Source organism: Medicago sativa, chromosome 8 (genome assembly GCF_051527215.1).
Source record: "Medicago sativa cultivar Bolivia chromosome 8, Bolivia_mono, whole genome shotgun sequence".
Taxonomy (NCBI): domain Eukaryota; kingdom Viridiplantae; phylum Streptophyta; class Magnoliopsida; order Fabales; family Fabaceae; genus Medicago; species Medicago sativa.
The window spans coordinates 4,591,219-4,611,003 of record NC_140756.1 but is presented as its reverse complement, the minus strand read 5'-3'; the positions used below and the strand labels follow the sequence as shown (position 1 = coordinate 4,611,003).

At 30.3% G+C, this 19,785-nt stretch overlaps 2 protein-coding genes and 1 non-coding gene across 7 annotated transcripts; 2 read left to right on the top strand and 1 right to left on the bottom strand.

The window, feature by feature from the left end:
• Positions 1-841: 841 nt before the first annotated feature.
• Positions 842-912, top strand: TRNAG-GCC (transfer RNA glycine (anticodon GCC)). Its single transcript has one exon. It is a non-coding gene; the product is annotated as a tRNA-Gly (tRNA).
• A 555-nt stretch (positions 913-1,467) lies between these two features.
• On the top strand, positions 1,468-3,106 carry LOC146896308 (uncharacterized). The gene is made up of 3 exons (XM_085737445.1): positions 1,468-1,889; positions 2,025-2,142; positions 2,588-3,106. The coding sequence occupies exons 1-3, from the start codon at positions 1,856-1,858 to the stop codon at positions 2,940-2,942; spliced, it is 507 nt and encodes a 168-aa protein (XP_085593571.1). The 5' UTR covers positions 1,468-1,855; the 3' UTR covers positions 2,943-3,106.
• A 10,275-nt stretch (positions 3,107-13,381) lies between these two features.
• Positions 13,382-19,410, bottom strand: LOC146896307 (uncharacterized). 5 transcript variants are annotated; one of them, XM_085732829.1, is made up of 8 exons: positions 19,221-19,410; positions 18,470-18,610; positions 17,222-17,633; positions 16,555-16,865; positions 16,410-16,466; positions 15,924-16,184; positions 15,791-15,834; positions 13,382-13,853 (listed from the first exon to the last, which is right to left on the bottom strand). In XM_085732829.1, exons 3-8 carry the CDS (start codon positions 17,608-17,610, stop codon positions 13,707-13,709), a joined length of 1,209 nt encoding a protein of 402 aa, XP_085588955.1. In that variant the 5' UTR covers positions 17,611-17,633; positions 18,470-18,610; positions 19,221-19,410; the 3' UTR covers positions 13,382-13,706. The 5 variants fall into 5 exon arrangements, with proteins under 5 accessions (XP_085588955.1, XP_085588958.1, XP_085588957.1 ...); XM_085732832.1 differs by having other exon boundaries at positions 17,222-17,628; XM_085732831.1 differs by having other exon boundaries at positions 18,470-18,578; positions 19,221-19,360.
• Positions 19,411-19,785: the final 375 nt, after the last annotated feature.

The following is a 19,785-nucleotide window of genomic DNA, read 5'->3' as shown; positions in this document are numbered from 1 at the left end:
TTTGACCATTGGTGTTTAGAAGATTAGTGTATTGTGTGAAAGTAACAAAAAATATGGATCAAAAACATGATCGAAAGTAACAAAAAAAAATATGGATCATGTATTTTTACAAAAATATGGATAAAAAAACATGGATCATGACAAAAATATGATCGAAATACAATCGTGATCACATTGTCAACATGTTTTTGGTGAGATTTTTTTTTTTGAGGGAAATGTTTTTGGTGAGATGTAATTATGAATTGATTAGATCTTACTAAAGTAACAAAAATACTTTATGCACTTTTAGTGAAGTTCTATTAAGTTTTAACTTGGTAATAAAAAATTGATTCATTAGATGGAACTGATATATCGTGAAATAAACGAATTAATAATAAAATCTAATTGTGTGGTTTACGTTTCAGGTGATCTGTTTTAAATTAGGTGAAAGTGATATTCAAACCGATAGAAATCGAGTTTGATTTGGACCCAAACATGAAGGGGAAAAAAAAAAACTAAACCAATTTAACTGGTTTATATCTTTGAGTTCATCGAGTTATTGTTTTGATTCTTACATATCCTGAGATCTGATGAAACTTTTTAGATGGTCCAATAAACATAGAGCCGATTCATATTTTACAAAAACATGAGTTCAATCTCTTTAATCCTTGAGATGTGTCTCACACCTTCATTAGCATCAAAAACCCTAACTAATGTAAATTTTCTTTAATGACGAAAAAAAAAGTGATTAGGAAAGATTTCGTTCATGTAAAATTGATTGGTTATTAGTAAAACAATCATGTTGTTCACTAATCAATGCCATGCTAATATATATCGATAATGAGAGAAAAGAAACAACAAAGCACCAGTGGTCTAGTGGTAGAATAGTACCCTGCCACGGTACAGACCCGGGTTCGATTCCCGGCTGGTGCATTTCTTTTTATCAATTTCATATATTTTGCCAAATTGTGCTTTGTAAAACACAGGTTCGATTCCCTAAAAAATGATTATAACTTTTCTATCTCACCTTACTCAAACAAACACAATTTTGTTACTAAAATAACAAAAATATAATAATTTTTTTCTTTCAAATTTATTATTCTTTATCAATCCATGTCTTCTTCTAGATAAGGGATGATTGAGTTTGTTTCTGGTATGAAAATATCAGAGACTAATTTAAGTTTATTTTTTTGCTATATAGGTTGAATTGACCTACACGAAAATTGTGAGAGGTTGAATTGAATCTTCACTCTTTTTATTATGCGAAGAGAATATCATTTAAAAAAATGTGAAGATAATATATGTTGAGATAAATAGATGAAAATTGCAGTTTGATCAAGACTAAAAAGAAAAATTAATGAGCTATTTATTATTTGAGTAATAAACTAAACACTAGTTAAAAGTTAAGTGAAAGTTAAAGAGTGAAATGATAATGAGGTCAAAAATTCTATTTTTCGTTTAAAAGATAACACCGGATAGGCGGATAACATAATAACATTTCTCATTCCCTCCTTCTAAAAAATATCATTTTTCATTCCAGCATAAAGATAAGCATCAGATTCTTCAAACGAATGATGTTATACATGTACTAATTTTTCAAAATTTGAATGTATAAAATTGTTAGGAAAAACAATAGAACAAAGATGAACCCTATATTTGATATGGAATCTCAAAGCTACATGCTCTTCCAAGCCAAGAATCTCACATATGAAAAAGAAAAGAAAAACATAACTTAAATCCTGAACAAAAAATACTTTACTTTCACCAAAGAAACAGATATACTCACTTCCTAGGTCCACATTTTTTCTTAAAATATATACACAAATATATATTTGGTAGCTTTTGTGGTCAATCATTCAAAAAATACAAAAACATCATGGGGATGATCATGAGTTACATGGGAGGATCAGGTCTCATGTTCTTTTATTTTCTACCTTTAATTCCACTAGTTTTTTTTTATTGCTAGGTTCTATTTTAATTTTTTGTTTATTATTATATATTTGTCTTAAATTAAATTTGCACAAAAATTTAACATATTTCATCAGGTGAGGGAATAGCATCCCAGACATTAGATCTTGTATCAGGAGCACTCTATGATCAATTTATGAAGAAAGAAGTTAAAGACTTTGAAACCTTCCACACTGCCATTCTTGATATCTTCAAGTAAGCATGTCATTTCAATGAAAATTTTAATCATTTTACTTGTAAAAAAAAAAAAAAAGGAAAGTGGGGAAACTTTAATTTTTTTTTATTTTTTTTAATTTCAAACTATATACTAGTATAATGGTATAAATATGAATATTATTTTAAAGGAAAATGATTTTCAAATAATCATCTAAAATATGGTCATGGTAAAATTAAGGATTATTTTAATTTACAAATTCAAGAACTAAAAAACCAAACCTTTTGTCATGCATGGTATGTATTTGCCACTTTTGACAAAATGATAATCAAATTTATCATGAAAGTAGAATTGAATACCCTTAAATTTATGCAACTAAGGTATAAAGTAGAATTGTTAAAAAATGTAATTAACAATTTCCATATTCAACATTTGATATCAATTTGGACTATAGTTTCTGACAATTTTTTTCTTGTTTTTTACTAGCACTATTAACATGGCCTTGCCTGGTAAGCATTATGATGTACCATCACACAAGGAAATTAAGGAAGTTTTCGAAAACTGGAATAAAACATCCGAGGAAGATAAGAAGAAACATATTTTCATTGATTTCATGATCAATAAGGTAAATATAAGCAAAGTAGATGATTCTATGATGATAACTGGAATAGTGGCACCTCCAGCAGCTATGGTAGCTAAGAGAACAGGACAATCTGTGCCTCAACTAAGTGTTATGAAAGCCATTCCTGATGTTATCTTTGTCCCAACAGCTACTATTTTAGCTCTCATTGCTGTTAAAGTCACCAAAAGTATGTCATTGAAGAAATTGAATCCTATTTAATTTTCACTTTTAATGTAATAACATGACTACTAATCTCCAATTGCTTGTAATTGTGCTATGTTAATTAGAACTTGTCCACTGATGTTAATAAGGCAGTGGCTCTTATTGCTGTAAAGGTTACCAAAAGAATGTCATTCAAGAAATTGAATTCTGTTTAATTTTCACTTTCATGTAATAGCATGACTAATCTTTAATTGCTTGTGATTGCAATATTAATTTTCATCTCATTTCCAATGCAAATACTTGTGAGCTTTGAGTTATTGAACAAATCTTAAATAAATATAACAATTTTACACCTTAGACTAACGTGACAAAAATGTTAAACTTTCATCTTCTAAAAGCTTTTTTTCTTCTCCTTTTATATAACTCCTTGAAATTTGACAATCCAAATGATTACCAATACAGAAAATAAATTGACCATCAAATCGAACAAGTCAATATATAAAATCAGTAATTTTGCATAGCTATTAGTAGTCATAGGTTCACAATTCGTTTTGTTTTGTGGTACAATACGCAATTTGCCACTCTTAAAGAATTAAGTATGTAGGAGTGTATACATAGTTGGTACGCAATTTACATTCGCGCAATACTTTCAAATATCTGTGAGCATCTCACATTTATTTATAACACGATTATATTGTTTACCTAATATTATCAATTTGAAGTTTATATTATCAACTTGTTACTTCATAAATTTAAAGTTCAATTTTGTTAGAAAAGAATTTATAACGTTGTTTTCATATACTGATAGTTTTATTGATGTATGTTGGCTAGGAGTCTAAGATTGTGAGATAACCTATGTGATTTCAAAGATAAAAATATATTAGTTTCAAAGAGTCACTCATGTCATAGTATTGGTGGGTCCGGTTAGTTTTTCTTTTTATTTATGGGTTAAATATGTTTTTGTTCGCTATAAGGAACCTTTTAAGTTTAATCCTTAGTTAATTTTAATAGTTCTTTTAGTCCCTAATTTTTTTTTGTGCACTCAATATTAGTCTCTTCACAATTCAAATTTGTTTAATTTATGCTTAAACTCGTGAGTTTTTGAACAATTTTTTGAAGACGTATTAAGAACATTACTAAAAGCTCCTCTGCTAAAAATTGTCGTAAAATTTGATTTCTACGTCTTGATTTTGTTAATTTTATCTTTAACTTTTGTTGTTTTAAAAAATTCATATTTAATTCGTTTCATGTTGAAAAAATTCTAAATTTTAGTAAATGAACCTTTCATAGTGTTCTAAAGGTGTCTCAAAAATAGTTCAAAAATTTAAAAGTTTAAGGATAATTGAACAAACTTTGTTGTAACAGGGACTAAAATTAGAAGTAATTTTTTTTTGCAGGGACTAAAAAACCTGTTAAAATTAAGTAAGGACTAAACTTAAAAATTCCTTATTTTATAGGGACCAAAAACATATTTAACCCTTTATTTATTTCCATTTTTCCTAGTTCGTTTGTTGGTGCTCCATTTTCTGCAAATTTCCTGAAAATTGTGATGACCCAATTCGCAAAAATACCAAGAAATGCTACTCAACTTTTTGTAAATTTACTGAAAATTTTGGTGACCCAATTCACAAAAGTACCATAAAATGGTACTTCCAAACCAATTTTGAATTGCGTTCAGTTAATTATGTTACAATGGCTATTAGATAAGAGTGGCATCTGCATACCATATCACTTACTAATCACCACTTGTGTATAATATCAATAATTATAAGATGTGCAAATATTAGTAATTCTGAGTTTATCTAGTGGCATAAACACATTCTAGAGTTATGTATTTGGGTATGTTTGACTTATTTGAATTTATCCATTGACATAAACACTTGTAAGACTGTTTGAGAGAGCTTATGACATATCCATTAATTGTTATGAGTTTATTTCCACATATAAGTGCTTCACTGAAAGGAGACGTTTTTTCTTAAAAGATAGACTTGTGTCTGTATTATAGGATCCATTAATATTGAAAAATTGATATATTACCTAGGCCTTTTCAAAAAAATTGGAGTGTGAATGATTACATATGTACTAGTATTCTATCAAGGTGAGTGGAGTGAGTACTTTGATAGTGTAACCATATCAAATTTAGCTTATGATGTCCGAATTTAGCAGTACTTAAGTTATAAAAAAAATTAATTCTAATTTTATATATTTATATATTATTATAAAATTATGTATAACTATATATATATATATATATATATATATATATATATATATATATATATTTGGCAAGCTAAAGAAGTAATTATTACTCCAAGTAAATGGTTAAAAGTTAAACATAAGTTTGAAAAATATGTACTTTTCCGTGTTTTACATGAATATGATCTAATGAAAGCATTGAATTTCTACTTCGGGTTAATCTTGTCTAAGAAGAGAGTCACATTCTTAGTTTTGTTTTCACATGTGACTTGATTATGACAGTAACTAATAAAATCTCATATTTATATTTTTTAACGTAAAATGAATTAAATATGACTTTTTTATATTTTCAAATGAGTTGGATCCAAATATGGTTTTTGATAGAACACTGTGACGTCATTTGATCCATGTAGCCGACCCCACTTAGTGAGATAAGGTTTTGTTGTTGTTGTTGTTGTTGTCAAGGTAAATCTGATGAAAATCAGGACCCAAAAATCATATTTTGAGTTAATTCTTTACGGAAGAATTTTTTATAATATTTAAAATGTGTATGAAATCATTCAAAAACTTACAAGTGTAAGAATAATTAAATAAATTTGAATTTAGTGAGGACTAAAAATATTATGTTGAAATTTTTTATAGGATTAAAACATGTTAATTTTTTTTATGAAGATTAAAAACAAAATTTGATATATTTATAGGAAGTAAAAACTTATTTAACCCTTTTATTTAAAAAGGTTAATCATAAAGGGAAAACATATGACAAAACCAACTTATCTAAAACTCTAAAATGGATTTGACTAAAACGGAATACTTGTTATCTCCATTGTTGTTGTGTCAAGATGAAGCTCCTTGTTCAAGACATGAAAACAATAATCAATGTTGTCACAATCACAAATAAGTTTCGTATTGCAGGTGGTCATTGATTCTTCAAGTTTGAGAACTTTCTGTCTTCAAGACCTTGTGGATACGCAAGTTTTATTGTATTTGTCTAATCTATGTTATTATATGACAAGATTATGTTAGTGTTTATGATGATTTTACATGTTGTTATTGTGCCTTAGACAATTGAGCTCAAGTCTCTCTCGGTAACGGCTTCTAACTGTCAAACTAACAATCTTATTCCTATTTATGGTAGTTATAAAGATTAAATATATGAGCATGCATATAAACTAAGATCTACGACATGATGATTTTGATATTTACAACGGTATTGAGCTCAATAGCTTGAACAAGAAGCAATATCATATAATACATTCCATTGTGTATCAAATGCATCGAGGAAATTCTTTTTCATCTAAAATGGATTTGACTAAAACTGGATACTTGTTAACTCCATTGTTGTTGTGTCAAAATGAAGCTCCTTGTTCAAGACATGAAAACAATAATCAATGTTGTCGTAATCGCAAATAAGCTTCGTGTTGCAAGTGGTCGTTGATTCTTCAAGTTTGAGAACTTTCTGTCTTCAACACCTTGTGGATACACGAGTTTCATTGCATTTGTCTAATTTATGTTATTTTATGACAACATTATGTTAGTGTTTATGATGATATTACATGTTGTTACTGTGCCTTAGATAATTGGGCTCAAGTCTATCTCTCGTTAACTGCTTCTAACTGTCAAACTAATAATGTAATTCCTATTTATGGTAGTTATAAAGATTAAATGCATATAAATTAAGATCTACAACATGATAATTTTGGTATGTACAACGGTATGGAGCTCAATAGCTTGAACTAGAAGCAATATTAAATAATACATTCCATTGTGTGTTAAAGGTTTTGCGCCCTCTCTCGTGACCTTGTTCAATAACTATCATAGCACCGGTTATTTCGGTTAAAAAAGAGAAGCAACATCCAAGATGAGTAACAAAACATCCTCCAAATGAATCCTTTGAATTTGTATTGCATTTTATCAAATTGGAGTCCAAACAAAGAATAATTTTGTCGATGTTGTTTTTACTACTACTAACGTCAAAACGGGATTATTCTTAATTATATTTAATTGTATATTTTTTATTGCACTTGATTATCTATACTATATATAAAGAAAATAACCCTTTAGGAAGATTTTGGGTTGGCTTTTTCGTTATTCCAATTATACCTTTAAACATTTTCTCATAATAATGCTATATTGTTGGTGTTATTAAAAAAGATAAGAATTTTTATTACATGTGTTATATTATTGTTGTCATTGAAAAGATAAATATAGTTTGTTGAATTTGTTACATTTGAAAGTCATAAATATTTATATCTATAATTATAATTTTAATATATATATATATATATATATATATATATATATATATATATATATATATATCGTTGATAATCTGCACGTACTAGCGTGATAAAAAGAGCAGAAAGCGGGCACGTGAGTGCTCGTCTTTTCGCAAGTAAATCATAATAATGGTATTTTCTTTTATTGCAATTGATTATAAATTATAATACACCACACTTAAATAAATATTTAATTTATATTTTTCCTATTTTAATGAGATTGTTCCTTTTATAAAAGGATTCAACATTTTTTAATTCAAAATCTAAATAATATTTTAAAAGGATAAATTTGTAAATACAATACTTTAAATTCTTTAAATAAAGGGTAAATTTAAAACAGTGAAAAATTCAATCTAATAAAACATAACCCCTGCTGTTATAGTTAATTATTATAGATTCTACTTTAATTCAAAATCTAAATAATATTTTAAAAGGATAAATTTGTAAACACAATAGTTTAAATTCCTTAAGAAAAGTTTAAATAAAGGGTAAATTAAAACAGTGAAATCAATCTAATAAAACGTAACCCCTTTGTATGTTGTTATAGTTAATTATTATAAATTCTACTTTTGATAATTAATTATAATATTTTCATGAGTGCAACATTATATGATAATATATTGTCAACATATCAATCCAACTATGGATTGATCGGGAAATTTCAACAATTGTTCGTAATTATTTACTTTAATTAATTATTTATTTGAAATATATAAATTAATAAGCAATAAAATGATGACATAATTATTTACTTAAATACCAGCCGAATTTGCGTCATTGAAAACCTAGCTCCTCCGGTGAGCTCAAACCGGAGGTGGAGAAGTCTAAGAAGGTTGTTGCTGAATTACTACAACGATACCATGCAGCAAAAGAAGCTGCTCGTGCAGCAGAAATAGCAGCTTATGAAGCTGCTAAAATTGAGAGTGAGGAGGAATTGATCGCTGATGAGGAACTGAGTCTCGATGAAGAAGCTAAAAATCGTGATCCACATTATCCCGACGATGAAGAAAACATGCCTGAAACTTATGAGCATGATGATGAGGAGGAAGATGATGGATCTGATTGAGTTTGATGTTTGAAGGTTGAAGGATGAAGGAAGATTTAAAAAAAAAAGGAAAAAGAAAAATATAGAGCGTTTTATAGGACTAAAAATATTATGTTGAAATTTTTTATAGGACTAAAACATGTCAATTTTTTTATGAAGATTAAAAACAAAATTTGATATATTTATAGGAAGTAAAAACTTATTTAACCCTTTTATTTAAAAAGGTTATTCATAAAGGGAAAACATATGACAAAACCAACTTATCTAAAACTCTAAAATGGATTTGACTAAAACAGAATAATTGTTATCTCCATTGTTGTTGTGTCAAGATGAAGCTCCTTGTTCAAGACATGAAAACAATAATCAATGTCGCCACAATCACAAATAAGTTTCGTATTGCAGGTGGTCATAGATTCTTCAAGTTTGAGAACTTTCTGTCTTCAAGACCTTGTGGATACGCAAGTTTTATTGTATTTGTCTAATCTATGTTAGTGTTTATGATGATTTTACATGTTGTTATTGTGCCTTAGACAATTGAGCTCAAGTCTCTCTCGGTAACGACTTCTAACTGTCAAAGTAACAATCTGATTCCTATTTATGGTAGTTACAAAGATTAAATATATGAGCATGCATATAAACTAAGATCTACGACATGATGATTTTGATATTTACAACGGTATTGAGCTCAATAGCTTGAATAAGAAGCAATATCATATAATACATTCCATTGTGTATTAAATGCATCGAGGAAATTCTTTTTCATCTAAAATGGATTTGACTAAAACTGGATACTTGTTAACTCCATTGTTGTTGTGTCAAGATGAAGCTCCTTGTTCAAGACATGAAAACAATAATCAATGTTGTCGTAATCGCAAATATGCTTCGTGTTGCAAGTGGTCGTTGATTCTTCAAGTTTGAGAACTTTTTGTCTTCAACACCTTGTGGATACACGAGTTTCATTGTATTTGTCTAATCTATGTTATTTTATGACAACATTATGTTAGTGTTTATGATGATATTACATGTTGTTATTGTGCCTTATATAATTGGGATCAAGTCTCTCTCTCGGTAACTGCTTCTAACTGTCAAACTAATAATGTGATTCCTATTTATGGTAGTTATAAAGATTAAATATGAACATGCATATAAATTAAGATCTACAACATGATGATGTTGGTATGTACAACGGCATTGAGCTCAATAGCTTGAACTTGAAGCAATTGCCTATACAACTGTATATACAACACATTAAATAACAACAAAACCCTGTTTCATTGTCGTGCTCTGTTTTTTTCACACACACTCTGTTTTTTCTCAAACTTTTTTCTTCTCCCTTCCTTCATTGAGTCCAATCCATGGATGAAGAAGAAACACCACAACCACAACCACAACCTGAGCATGCCACTGTTAATGATAGACAGAGGCTTGCAACAGTTGTTGGATACTCCATCCAACTCATCCTTCTCATCTATACATTTCTTCTGACCAATCTTGAAGGACCAATTAAACACTATCTCACTAACCATGAAGATGTCAAACAATTGGTTTTTTCCTTTATAACTGGTTTTCATCTCCTCTTTGTTTTCTCTCTCTTTGCCACCATAGTACAAAACCTAGGAATGGTTCCCTCATTGAATGTCTGGTTCTGTTAGGCATCAATTGTTACATTTCTATGGTCTTTGGTAAATTTTTCAAAGATGAATATACTAAATATCCCTTAATATTCTGGGTTTCTTTCATAATGTTAATTATCATCTTCAAAAGGAATGATTTTTATGATCAGGGTAAATTCATTTTGAATGTTACTGGGATAATATGTCTGTTTTCGTCTGTCATCTGATATTGTTGTGGTGGTTGTTACCAGTATTGTAACTACAATCACTGGTTTTCCTTTTGTGGTCAGAGACATGAGGAGGAGAGTGAGGATGAGGAGGAGAGTAATTTTAGTGTTTTAGTGTATGAATACTGCCCCTCACAATCTAAAACTTCTGGCTCCGCCACTATTAACAACATAATTCTTGCCATTCTGTTACTCTAAATATATGACATGTTCATGAAATTTGGTTTATGTTTTTTGCAAAAATATTGATTGTAATAAAATATTGATTTATGTTTTCTGCAACCCCGTACGTTTTGAGTTTTACGTGCATAACCAATAAACTCTTCAGATTTCAAGTGTAGCAACCTCTTCCCAACAATCAAGTTTATAACAATCTTTACGCTCGATTTATGACTTATTTATGGCTAATTAATGACTGCAATTTTTTGGAAGAGATGAACACTCACATTCTCATCCATGACCATGGTGAACGGTGAACAAATTCATTTTATGAATATATGTTGTGGTTGATGTTCTAAATTTATGGCTAATATCTCAAATATTTGTTTATGTTAAATTTATATGTGGTAGTAGATACATGTATGCATAATTTAGAAACTATTTAAGTATGTGAATTTTGAGAAATGAAAATACATGGAATCAGTACGTAGTTGACATTATGACAGTTTCCATGTTGGTCTTAAGGATTTTAATAAGTCATGTTGAGTTTGCAAGAGATTAAATTGAGTACGTAAATATATGACATGATTATGAAATTTGTTTTATGTTTTCTGCAAAAATATTGATTGTAATAAAGTATTGGCGTTGCATAAGATTAATTTGGTTGCGTATTTACGTGAACTTGTTTTCTAATATTGGGAGTACATAGTGATATTGCTTACATGATATATATAGTTGTTAGTGCAATTTGTATTGTGATCAATCAATAAGTTTGATTGAAAATTAAATGGTTAAACTAAAATCATGAGAGACATTGGTTTATTGAAATGTCGTTCTGTCTAATTGTTAAGTTTATTTATCCTGATATTAAGAATTATTTGAGATGTTTTGAATTATTGTAAATGTTCATGGAAAAAAGTAGTAGAAAGTATTAATGATTTTGGTTCTTTGTTTATTTTTCTATTGTATTTATTTGGATTAACCTTTGAATATTTTAAACATGAAACTTGAATCTAATACAATGAATTTATGATACATGTATTATGTATTAGTTATATGAAAACTAAGATCAAAATGTATGTGTTATATTTAATTTTATGTGGAGTATATGACTTGCATGTTGACTAAAATTACAAGACAACTTTTTAAAAGTGTTAAAAGAAGTTCTATGGTGCTAGATTTAATTCATTCAGATGTATGTGATTTATATGGTTGGTAAAAAGTATTTTGTTACTTTCATTGATGATTGCACTCGATTTTGTTATGTTTATTTAATGCATTCTAAATATGAAGTTTTAGATAAATTCAAAATGTTTAAAGTACAAGTAGTACTTCAACATGAAACTTTCATTAAATGCTTTAGAAGCGATAGGGGAGGAGACTTCTATCAAAGTTACTTTGAATCCACTAGTATTGTGCATCAAGTTACCGCACCCTACACCCCACAGGAATATGACTTTGGTAGAAATGGTTAATGTCATGTTGTCATATTCTGGATTATCTAAAGGATATTGGGGGTGAAGCAATGCTAACAACGTGTTACATCCTCAATAGGGTTCCAAATAAAAGGAACAAAATAACCTCATATGAACTTTGGAAACAAAGGAATTCAAATCTTAATTATTTAAAAATTTGGGGTTGTAGAGCAATTGTGAAAGTGCCTGTTTTTTTATGTGAAAATTCTGGAAGTCACTCCTTTAAGTGGAACAAGTAAACAATTCGTAGGCCCGGTTTTAATCTTTTTAGAACAAAAAAAATAAAATTTTGGGCCCAAAAAACTAAAATGAGGCACTATAAAAGAAAATTATTAAAAAAAAAACCAAAGAACATACGTTCAGCCACAAGTGGCCACACCACTAGAGATCCATACATAACTCAATATATTTTCACTTTTTTATTTATAAGTATTAAATTAGTTGCTGACATATTAAAAAAAAGTACCCCAAAAAATGAGGCCCGATGACATAGCCCTGCCTCGACGGGCTGTGGGCCGGCCTTGCCGCTGTCTACCAGTCGTAATATCACCGCCGTCTCCTCACCACCACCACCTCCTCATTCTCCTCCTCCTGCAACCACCACCACTTTCTCTCTACTATTATTATTAATATTATTATTATAATTATCAATTTTTTTTTAATTTTTCGTCTAGTAACAAGAGACTTATAAAGTTATAATCTCATTTTTCCCATTAGTTTTAGGAACTATTATTGTAATTGGATCTATTTCCATGTTTTCTTGTTAATTAATGAAAATCAATTTTGTTATTTATTTAGTATATTCTGTTTTTTCCTTTTGAATTTTATCCCATTTATTATTGGATTAAATATGTTTTTGTTCCCTATAAAATTGGGACCTTTTAAGTTTAGTCCTTACTTAATTTTAATACTTTTTTTAGTCCTTAAAAAAAAAATCTACACATAGTATTAGTCCTTACACAATTCAAATTTGTTTAATTTATGCTTAAACTATTGAGTTTTTGAACAATCTTTTTTATAGACATGTTAAGAACATTAGAAAAAGTTCCTCTGCAAAAAATTGTCACAAAATTTGATTTCTACGTTCAGATTTTGTTACTTTTATCTTTAACTTTTGTCGTTTTAAAAAATTCATATTTAATTCGTTTCATGTTAAAAAATTCTAAATTTTAGTAAACGAACCTTTCATAATGTTCTAAATTTAAGAGTTTAAGGATAGTTAGACAAAATATTAAGAGTTTAAGGATAGTTAGACAAACTTTGTTTTAATAGAGACTAAAATTAGAAGTAATTTTTTTTTTTGTAGGGATTAAAAAACCTATTAAAATTAAGTAAGAACTAAACTTAGAAGTTCCCAATTTTATAAGGACCAAAAACATATTTAACCCTTCATTATTTTACTAAAACAATTCACTCTGGCGCGTGAACACAATGGCAAATAAAGTGGCATCTCATTTTAGCATATCACTTGCACCAATCAACACTTGTGTGCAAAATCAGAATTTTTAAGATGCGCAAACATTAGTAATTCTTTGAATGAGCAAAAACCTTCATTTTGAAACATCTCAAAGGCAAAGAAGGTATAGTGCAGTAGTTCCAACCAGAAATAATTTTTTTATGGCTAAAGAATAGTGCATGGTGCCATATTAACATCATGTACAACTAAAATAATTGCATGTTGCAAAAGAGTGGAACACACGACCAGAATTTACACACTGTACATGATGTTAATAGACCAGCATATATACATTCCCTCCTAAGCAGTTTCCAACATGTTTGTAGAATTATCAGTTCCTTAATCTGTGTCGAACTCTAATCAGATTCACTTTAACGCGATGTCCTTGACCTCTTTAAACCAGATTTCTTCAATGCAGAACATGATCTCAAAGTATAATTCACATTGACATTATGCACATCATCCTCATGCAATTCTTCCTTGGCTACCTGATATTGTGTAAGATCTTCATCCTTGTTCTGCATATAAGAGCAGACCAAAATTATAAAAATTCATAATGTATGCATGTAAATTAGATACAAAGATATAGTTCAAAATTTTCCCTTTCAAAATACAACCAAGGTATCCGGGATCTGGATGCTTGTGATAATTAAATTTACTGTTATTAATTCAAAATTTCAGACATTAATTGCAGTATCGCAGCATGGAAGATAAATACATCATTATCAACTCTCAGATAGCTTTTACAAGTGTATATTCTGGAAATGAGAACTGCAACTTTCATCTGCAAACATGCACAACAAAAATATACCGCTACAACAGTACCATCAATGATATTTATTTGAAAATACGTTGTGTTAAGCATCTCAATGTTTCAGCACCACTACAAATTGGATGGCAAGATATTATAAAGAATTACATATTAACCAATATCTGTCAATGAATTATAATTTTGTAATTGGGTTATGTTGAGATTTTTGTTATTGTGCTACGCTACTCGCATTTATCCTTACTCTGGATGTCCAATCCTAGTCGTGAGGGAGAGTTATTATAGGGCCACCAACATTTTTCCACGCTCCAGATATTCAATATTGAGCATGAGAGGCGTGTTGAGACTTGAGATCTTACATAGAGATATGGTCAAATTAGTCCTTATAAGGCTTGACCAGTCCTCACCCCTCAAGTGACTTTTGGAATAGAGTTAAAGCCTATCACAAATTCTAAGATGGCATCTCACAATAACAGAGATCAAAGTCTATCCTAGAACTACTATTGAGCCATCGATAGTGTTGAGAGTCCCAAGGTGGATAAAATTATATGGCCTAAATAGTGGTTATTATATGTGGCGGTGGACATCCCTCGCCACACATGCAAATTTTGTGGAATTAAATTAGACTAAACTAAACCCAAGTTATAAGATATAGATATGTTGTTGATCCACTTGAGATATCTGTTATTAGGATACCGAATTTGGATCCTGGACCTAATCTAACTCCAAAAGCTTAGCTTAAAGAGTGAAGCTAACCCAAAACTTATAAGGACTATTTTGGCTATATTTCTAGTCAATGTAGGATCTCAACAACCGTCTAACAGTTTGATCCAAATTGTACTCTACACAAGCTCACCAGACCATGTTCCACCTTCAACTATTCTTACCTTACGACTCAATCTTCAAAGGCTTTGAAATCTTATGCTTCTTTGTTTGATGCAGAACATCACATAGCCACTTACCATGCTCTCTCTAACCCTCTTTCTATTAGAACTCACTTGGTCTGGCCTACACACAATAATGGAACCCCAAAATGCCGACTCCCATCATGTCAGATGTTTTTCCAACAATCTCTGTTTCCTTTGAGTTTCAGATCTTAAAGAGCCTAAATGTTCTTGCTGGGTCTAAATCTTAAACCACAGTTGTACATGCAGAGTCATTACTATACTCATACTTCACGGAAGAGATACAACAGAAAATCAACCTTCAGAATATGATGTTTTAGTGCAGAACATAGTCACATAATTCGCAAGTCTCTTTGGTACATGGTACGGGTTCACGGTATGCAACATGAGAAGAATTTGCTACGTATGAGCGTATCGAGCTTTGGTATGTGTTTCGTAGCAAAATTAAAATAGTTCTCCAAAACCCCCACTATCCTTTGGTATTCCGTAAAAAGAAAAGTGAAGGATGTGTGGATGTGTGAAACTTCGGTTACGAAATTATTTGGTCTTAACCCCCTACTATTTTCGTTGTTGTGCTTAGTGGTTAGGAAATTATTTTCGATATGCTTGGGGGTGTCGAACTTGTGCTTAGGTAGTAGTGGTAGTGGTACTTTGGTTACGTAAAAGTACTGCAAATCGGTTTGCGCAAACCAATTTGTGGTTCTCTGATAAAACCAGCGAATTGTGTTACTGGTGCAGAAAACAAACTTTGACAAGATCAATCAAATTATAGAAAGCTTACATCATCCCGGGGAGCTATCCTGTGATCACCTGATGATGCATTTCCTGGAATAAGTAAATCTCCCATTAGAAACTCAGAATGAAGCCGAGATAAGAAATGAAAATTAAACTAACTGGAAAATGTGTTTTGTTACCAGCAAAAGAATCAGGCTTCAACTCAGAATGATTACGTCCATCAGACGGTCCAAGTATGCTCAATTGATTTACAGACCAAAATTTCCCTGAATTTTCACCGATCACCTTCTCATATCTATTTTTCAAATTTTGAACTCGAGACTGTATTTCTATAATCTTTTGAATGATGTCATTCCAGGACTTGTCATTATCATAATAATCCTGAGAATACCGCAAATCAACAGAAGACTTGAACTCTACCAAATTTTCAACGTCACCACCTGATATTATTAAAACGGGATGTAGCATAAGAAATCACAAACTCTAATGTAAACAAATGACTAAAACCTGTTTCTAAAAGAGATCATATACTTAACATATGAAAAATCCAGAGGAAAACTGTGTATCAAATTCTTTGTACTCATTTCATTAACAATAATGGATAGAGATTTTTTGTAAGTCACATAAATAACAAAAACGACATCACATAAATATCTGCTACTAACCTATTGCAACTTTGTGACTATCTCCCAAACCAACATCAACATTACAACTTGATTTCTCTGGAAAATAAGAGAAGTGAGAGACAGAAAATTATAAACAAAAAGAGAAGAAATATAAAAAACAAACATATATAAGGAAATGGCATACCATAGTAGGAGAATAAAGTATGGTTAGACATGTGTGATGCTAAATCACATTTCTCTTCAACTCTTTCTCTTTTTTTCCTCTTCATAACTTTATTCCTATGCATCCGACCAGAAATAGGTACCGATTTGATGCCAGAACCATCTAATGTTAAGTGTGAAAAATCAAGCTGCTTTGTATAATCGAGTGCCGCAAGCTCCTTTTCATATTTACGTTCTTGAGAGTGAAGTAACCTCAGTTTCAACTCAATCCACTTACAGCGCCACGTAATCGGGCTTATGTACCTCTTCCAATGATCTGTTGTCCTTTTCTTTCTGAATGGTTAATAGAGAAAATTGTAAAACATACTATAAACTATTGAAATTGAAGTTCAAATCAAAGACATTATGAATCGTAGTCAACATCACTCATAATAGTAATAATAGACATGTGCTATAGTTTTAAATATTAAACTAGCCTTCCCTAGTGTAGAGTGAAAAAGTATCTCTCCCTCTGATGCACTGACAGAACATGATCATAACAAAGAATAGAAAGAATTCCCAAAATCTTGGGGAAAACAATTCCCAAAATCAGAGGTCTCTCACAAACCAAAATATAACGAACTATATGAAGAAGAAAAAAAAAAAAAAACTGCGTCCAAGCTAATAAACCAACTCAAAGTGAAATATACCTTCGTCGGAGTGATTCATGCCAATCATCACGCATTGATGAGAATGCACTGTCAGAAGACATTTGTGATTCAACTTCTGGATCACCGTAGGAAGCAGTTACAGCATTCTCTGAGCCTGAACCTGTATCACCAAAGGAGCTGGCACTCTCAGTGACATCATCCTCACCGAAATCTAACACCATCAAAGCTTTGCCAGAATTTTTGCACTCGGTGATATTAACTTCTACATCCTTATCTCCCTTACACAGAGGAGTTTGTTCAATTGACATCATTTCGCTGGCACAATCATCAGCCTCACCGTTTTCCCTAGGCTCAAGAACATTTAGTTCCGAAAATGCAGGGGCGTTTATATTCTCCAATTGGCTCTTTATCTCCAAGTCTGGGGACATTTTCACAAATCATGCAACCTACACTGCTCAGAAATCATGCAAAAACCACAATAAACCAAGACTATAAAACATGAGTCAAAGGTTGACCAAAGAAAAAATTAGATGCATAATAAACCAAGACTATAAAACAAATCGCAAAACGTCACCTTGATCCAATTTTTTAACTATTATAAAGGAAAATACATTACTAAAACTACTACATTCTTCATAATAATGGTAAACACATTCATATCTTGAAGGGCTGTCTGGTCACTCATGAGTCATGACATACCAATTTATCGAACACGATAACCATTGGCATAACACAATTCTTGATAAATCATGAGATACGTAAAACATCTCATTTAAAGTTCTTGAATTACCACTCAATTATGACATAACAGTTTCATTGATGTATGATCATGGTATTCAGTGGAATTATGTAATCAACAATTCCAAAACTGACGAACCTTCCTCCACTCAAAATTATCCCTTTTTTTCATATAGTTCAATATCCTTAAATCAGGTGCATCAATACACACAAAAAACATTGCAAACATCATCACAGTCTCAGTTTCCTCTACTCAAAATCAGAAAAAACCACAAATTCAAAATAACAATTATCCACTCTTATCCAAAAATCAGACTTTGAAACAATAATTTAGAAAGATATATACAAACAATAATTTAGAAAGACTTTGAAACATAAACTCTTTCCCTGTTCGAGGTGATTTTTGTGTTATGTTTTGAAATTTTCATAATGTAACAACCTCAGATATAGTTTTTTTGTCAAAATTAACAAGAAAATGTTAACAAGAAACATAACAGCAGTAATATTGATTGCACAAAGCTAAAAATCGTTTGTGAATAATATGATTACCTGAGAACCAACAACAATATGAACTGGATTGATCACTTGGAATGGCCGATACACGAATGGCGACGCGCACATGAACAGCCTCGCGATATGAAACTTGAAAGTAGTCGTGCTGCAAGCAAGACCACGGCGGAACAGTACACACTGTAACAGTCACAAAAACAAAAAGCAAAGTCTAAGGTGCAGAATGCCATTGAAATATAATCATGGTATATACCATATACTATACAGTGGAGTTATGTATTTCAAGTTACACTTCCAAAACTGAAGAACAATAGCATATTCATAGTTAATCACAATTAATATCAACAGTGAACATCATGAATAACAACTAATACAAACAATGATTTTGAGATGATCAGAAAATAAATAAATAGTCGATATAGTCAAGATAATTATGTATTTACAAAATGTTATTGAAGAGTATCAACAAACTCGGTACTATCGACACTTTTGATCAAAGACGTGTTAGACATTGACACATGTGATGTGGTTCATAGTCAACAAATAATATCACAACTAATTTTACAGAGTGACACTAATACTATCACAAAATCCCTAATTTTGGACATTTGAAAACCCTAACAGTAATTCAATTGCATAATCAATTAACAAATAATACAATTAGAATAAAAAAACCCAAATCAAGATTTCAAAAAAATTCAGTGCAGATGAATGTTACACACTAAAAAACCTCAAATTCAAAAAACAAGAATGAAAAAAAATTAGCGATAACAAAAAAAAAAAATGATACCTTTTTAGTAATAAACGAGCAGTGAAGCAAGAATTATGGAAGAAATGAAAAAAAGGAAGAAGCTTGGGAGCAAAGGAATCGAGAAGAGAGAGAGAGAGAGAGATTTCACGCTTTCTGTTCCTAATGACACGTTACTAGTCGTTTAAATTTGTGAATTTGTTACATTAAGAAAAGAAAAACATTGAAACTTAATTGTAAAATTTATCACATAATAATAATATCATGGTGTAACACAAGTGATAAAAAAATTGAAGTGGGTCCATTTATATTAGAAATTATGGGTATGTTTGATTCTTTTCTTAAAATATGTTTTTCAATTTTTTTTTTTTTTGAAATTAGAAATTGAAAAATGGGTCATTCATTCATTTTGGTTGGGATAATTTTACTTTTTTTACAAATGAGTCACTTATTCGAGAACAAAATGAGTAATATATGATAGAAAATTGAATTATATTCTTTCGCACTTTATTGACTCTTCAGATATATCCTGATTTTTATGTGGTACCTTTTCTTTAGTATAAATAAAAAAGTGTGGTATAGTTTCATGTCCATTCTACAAAGATAT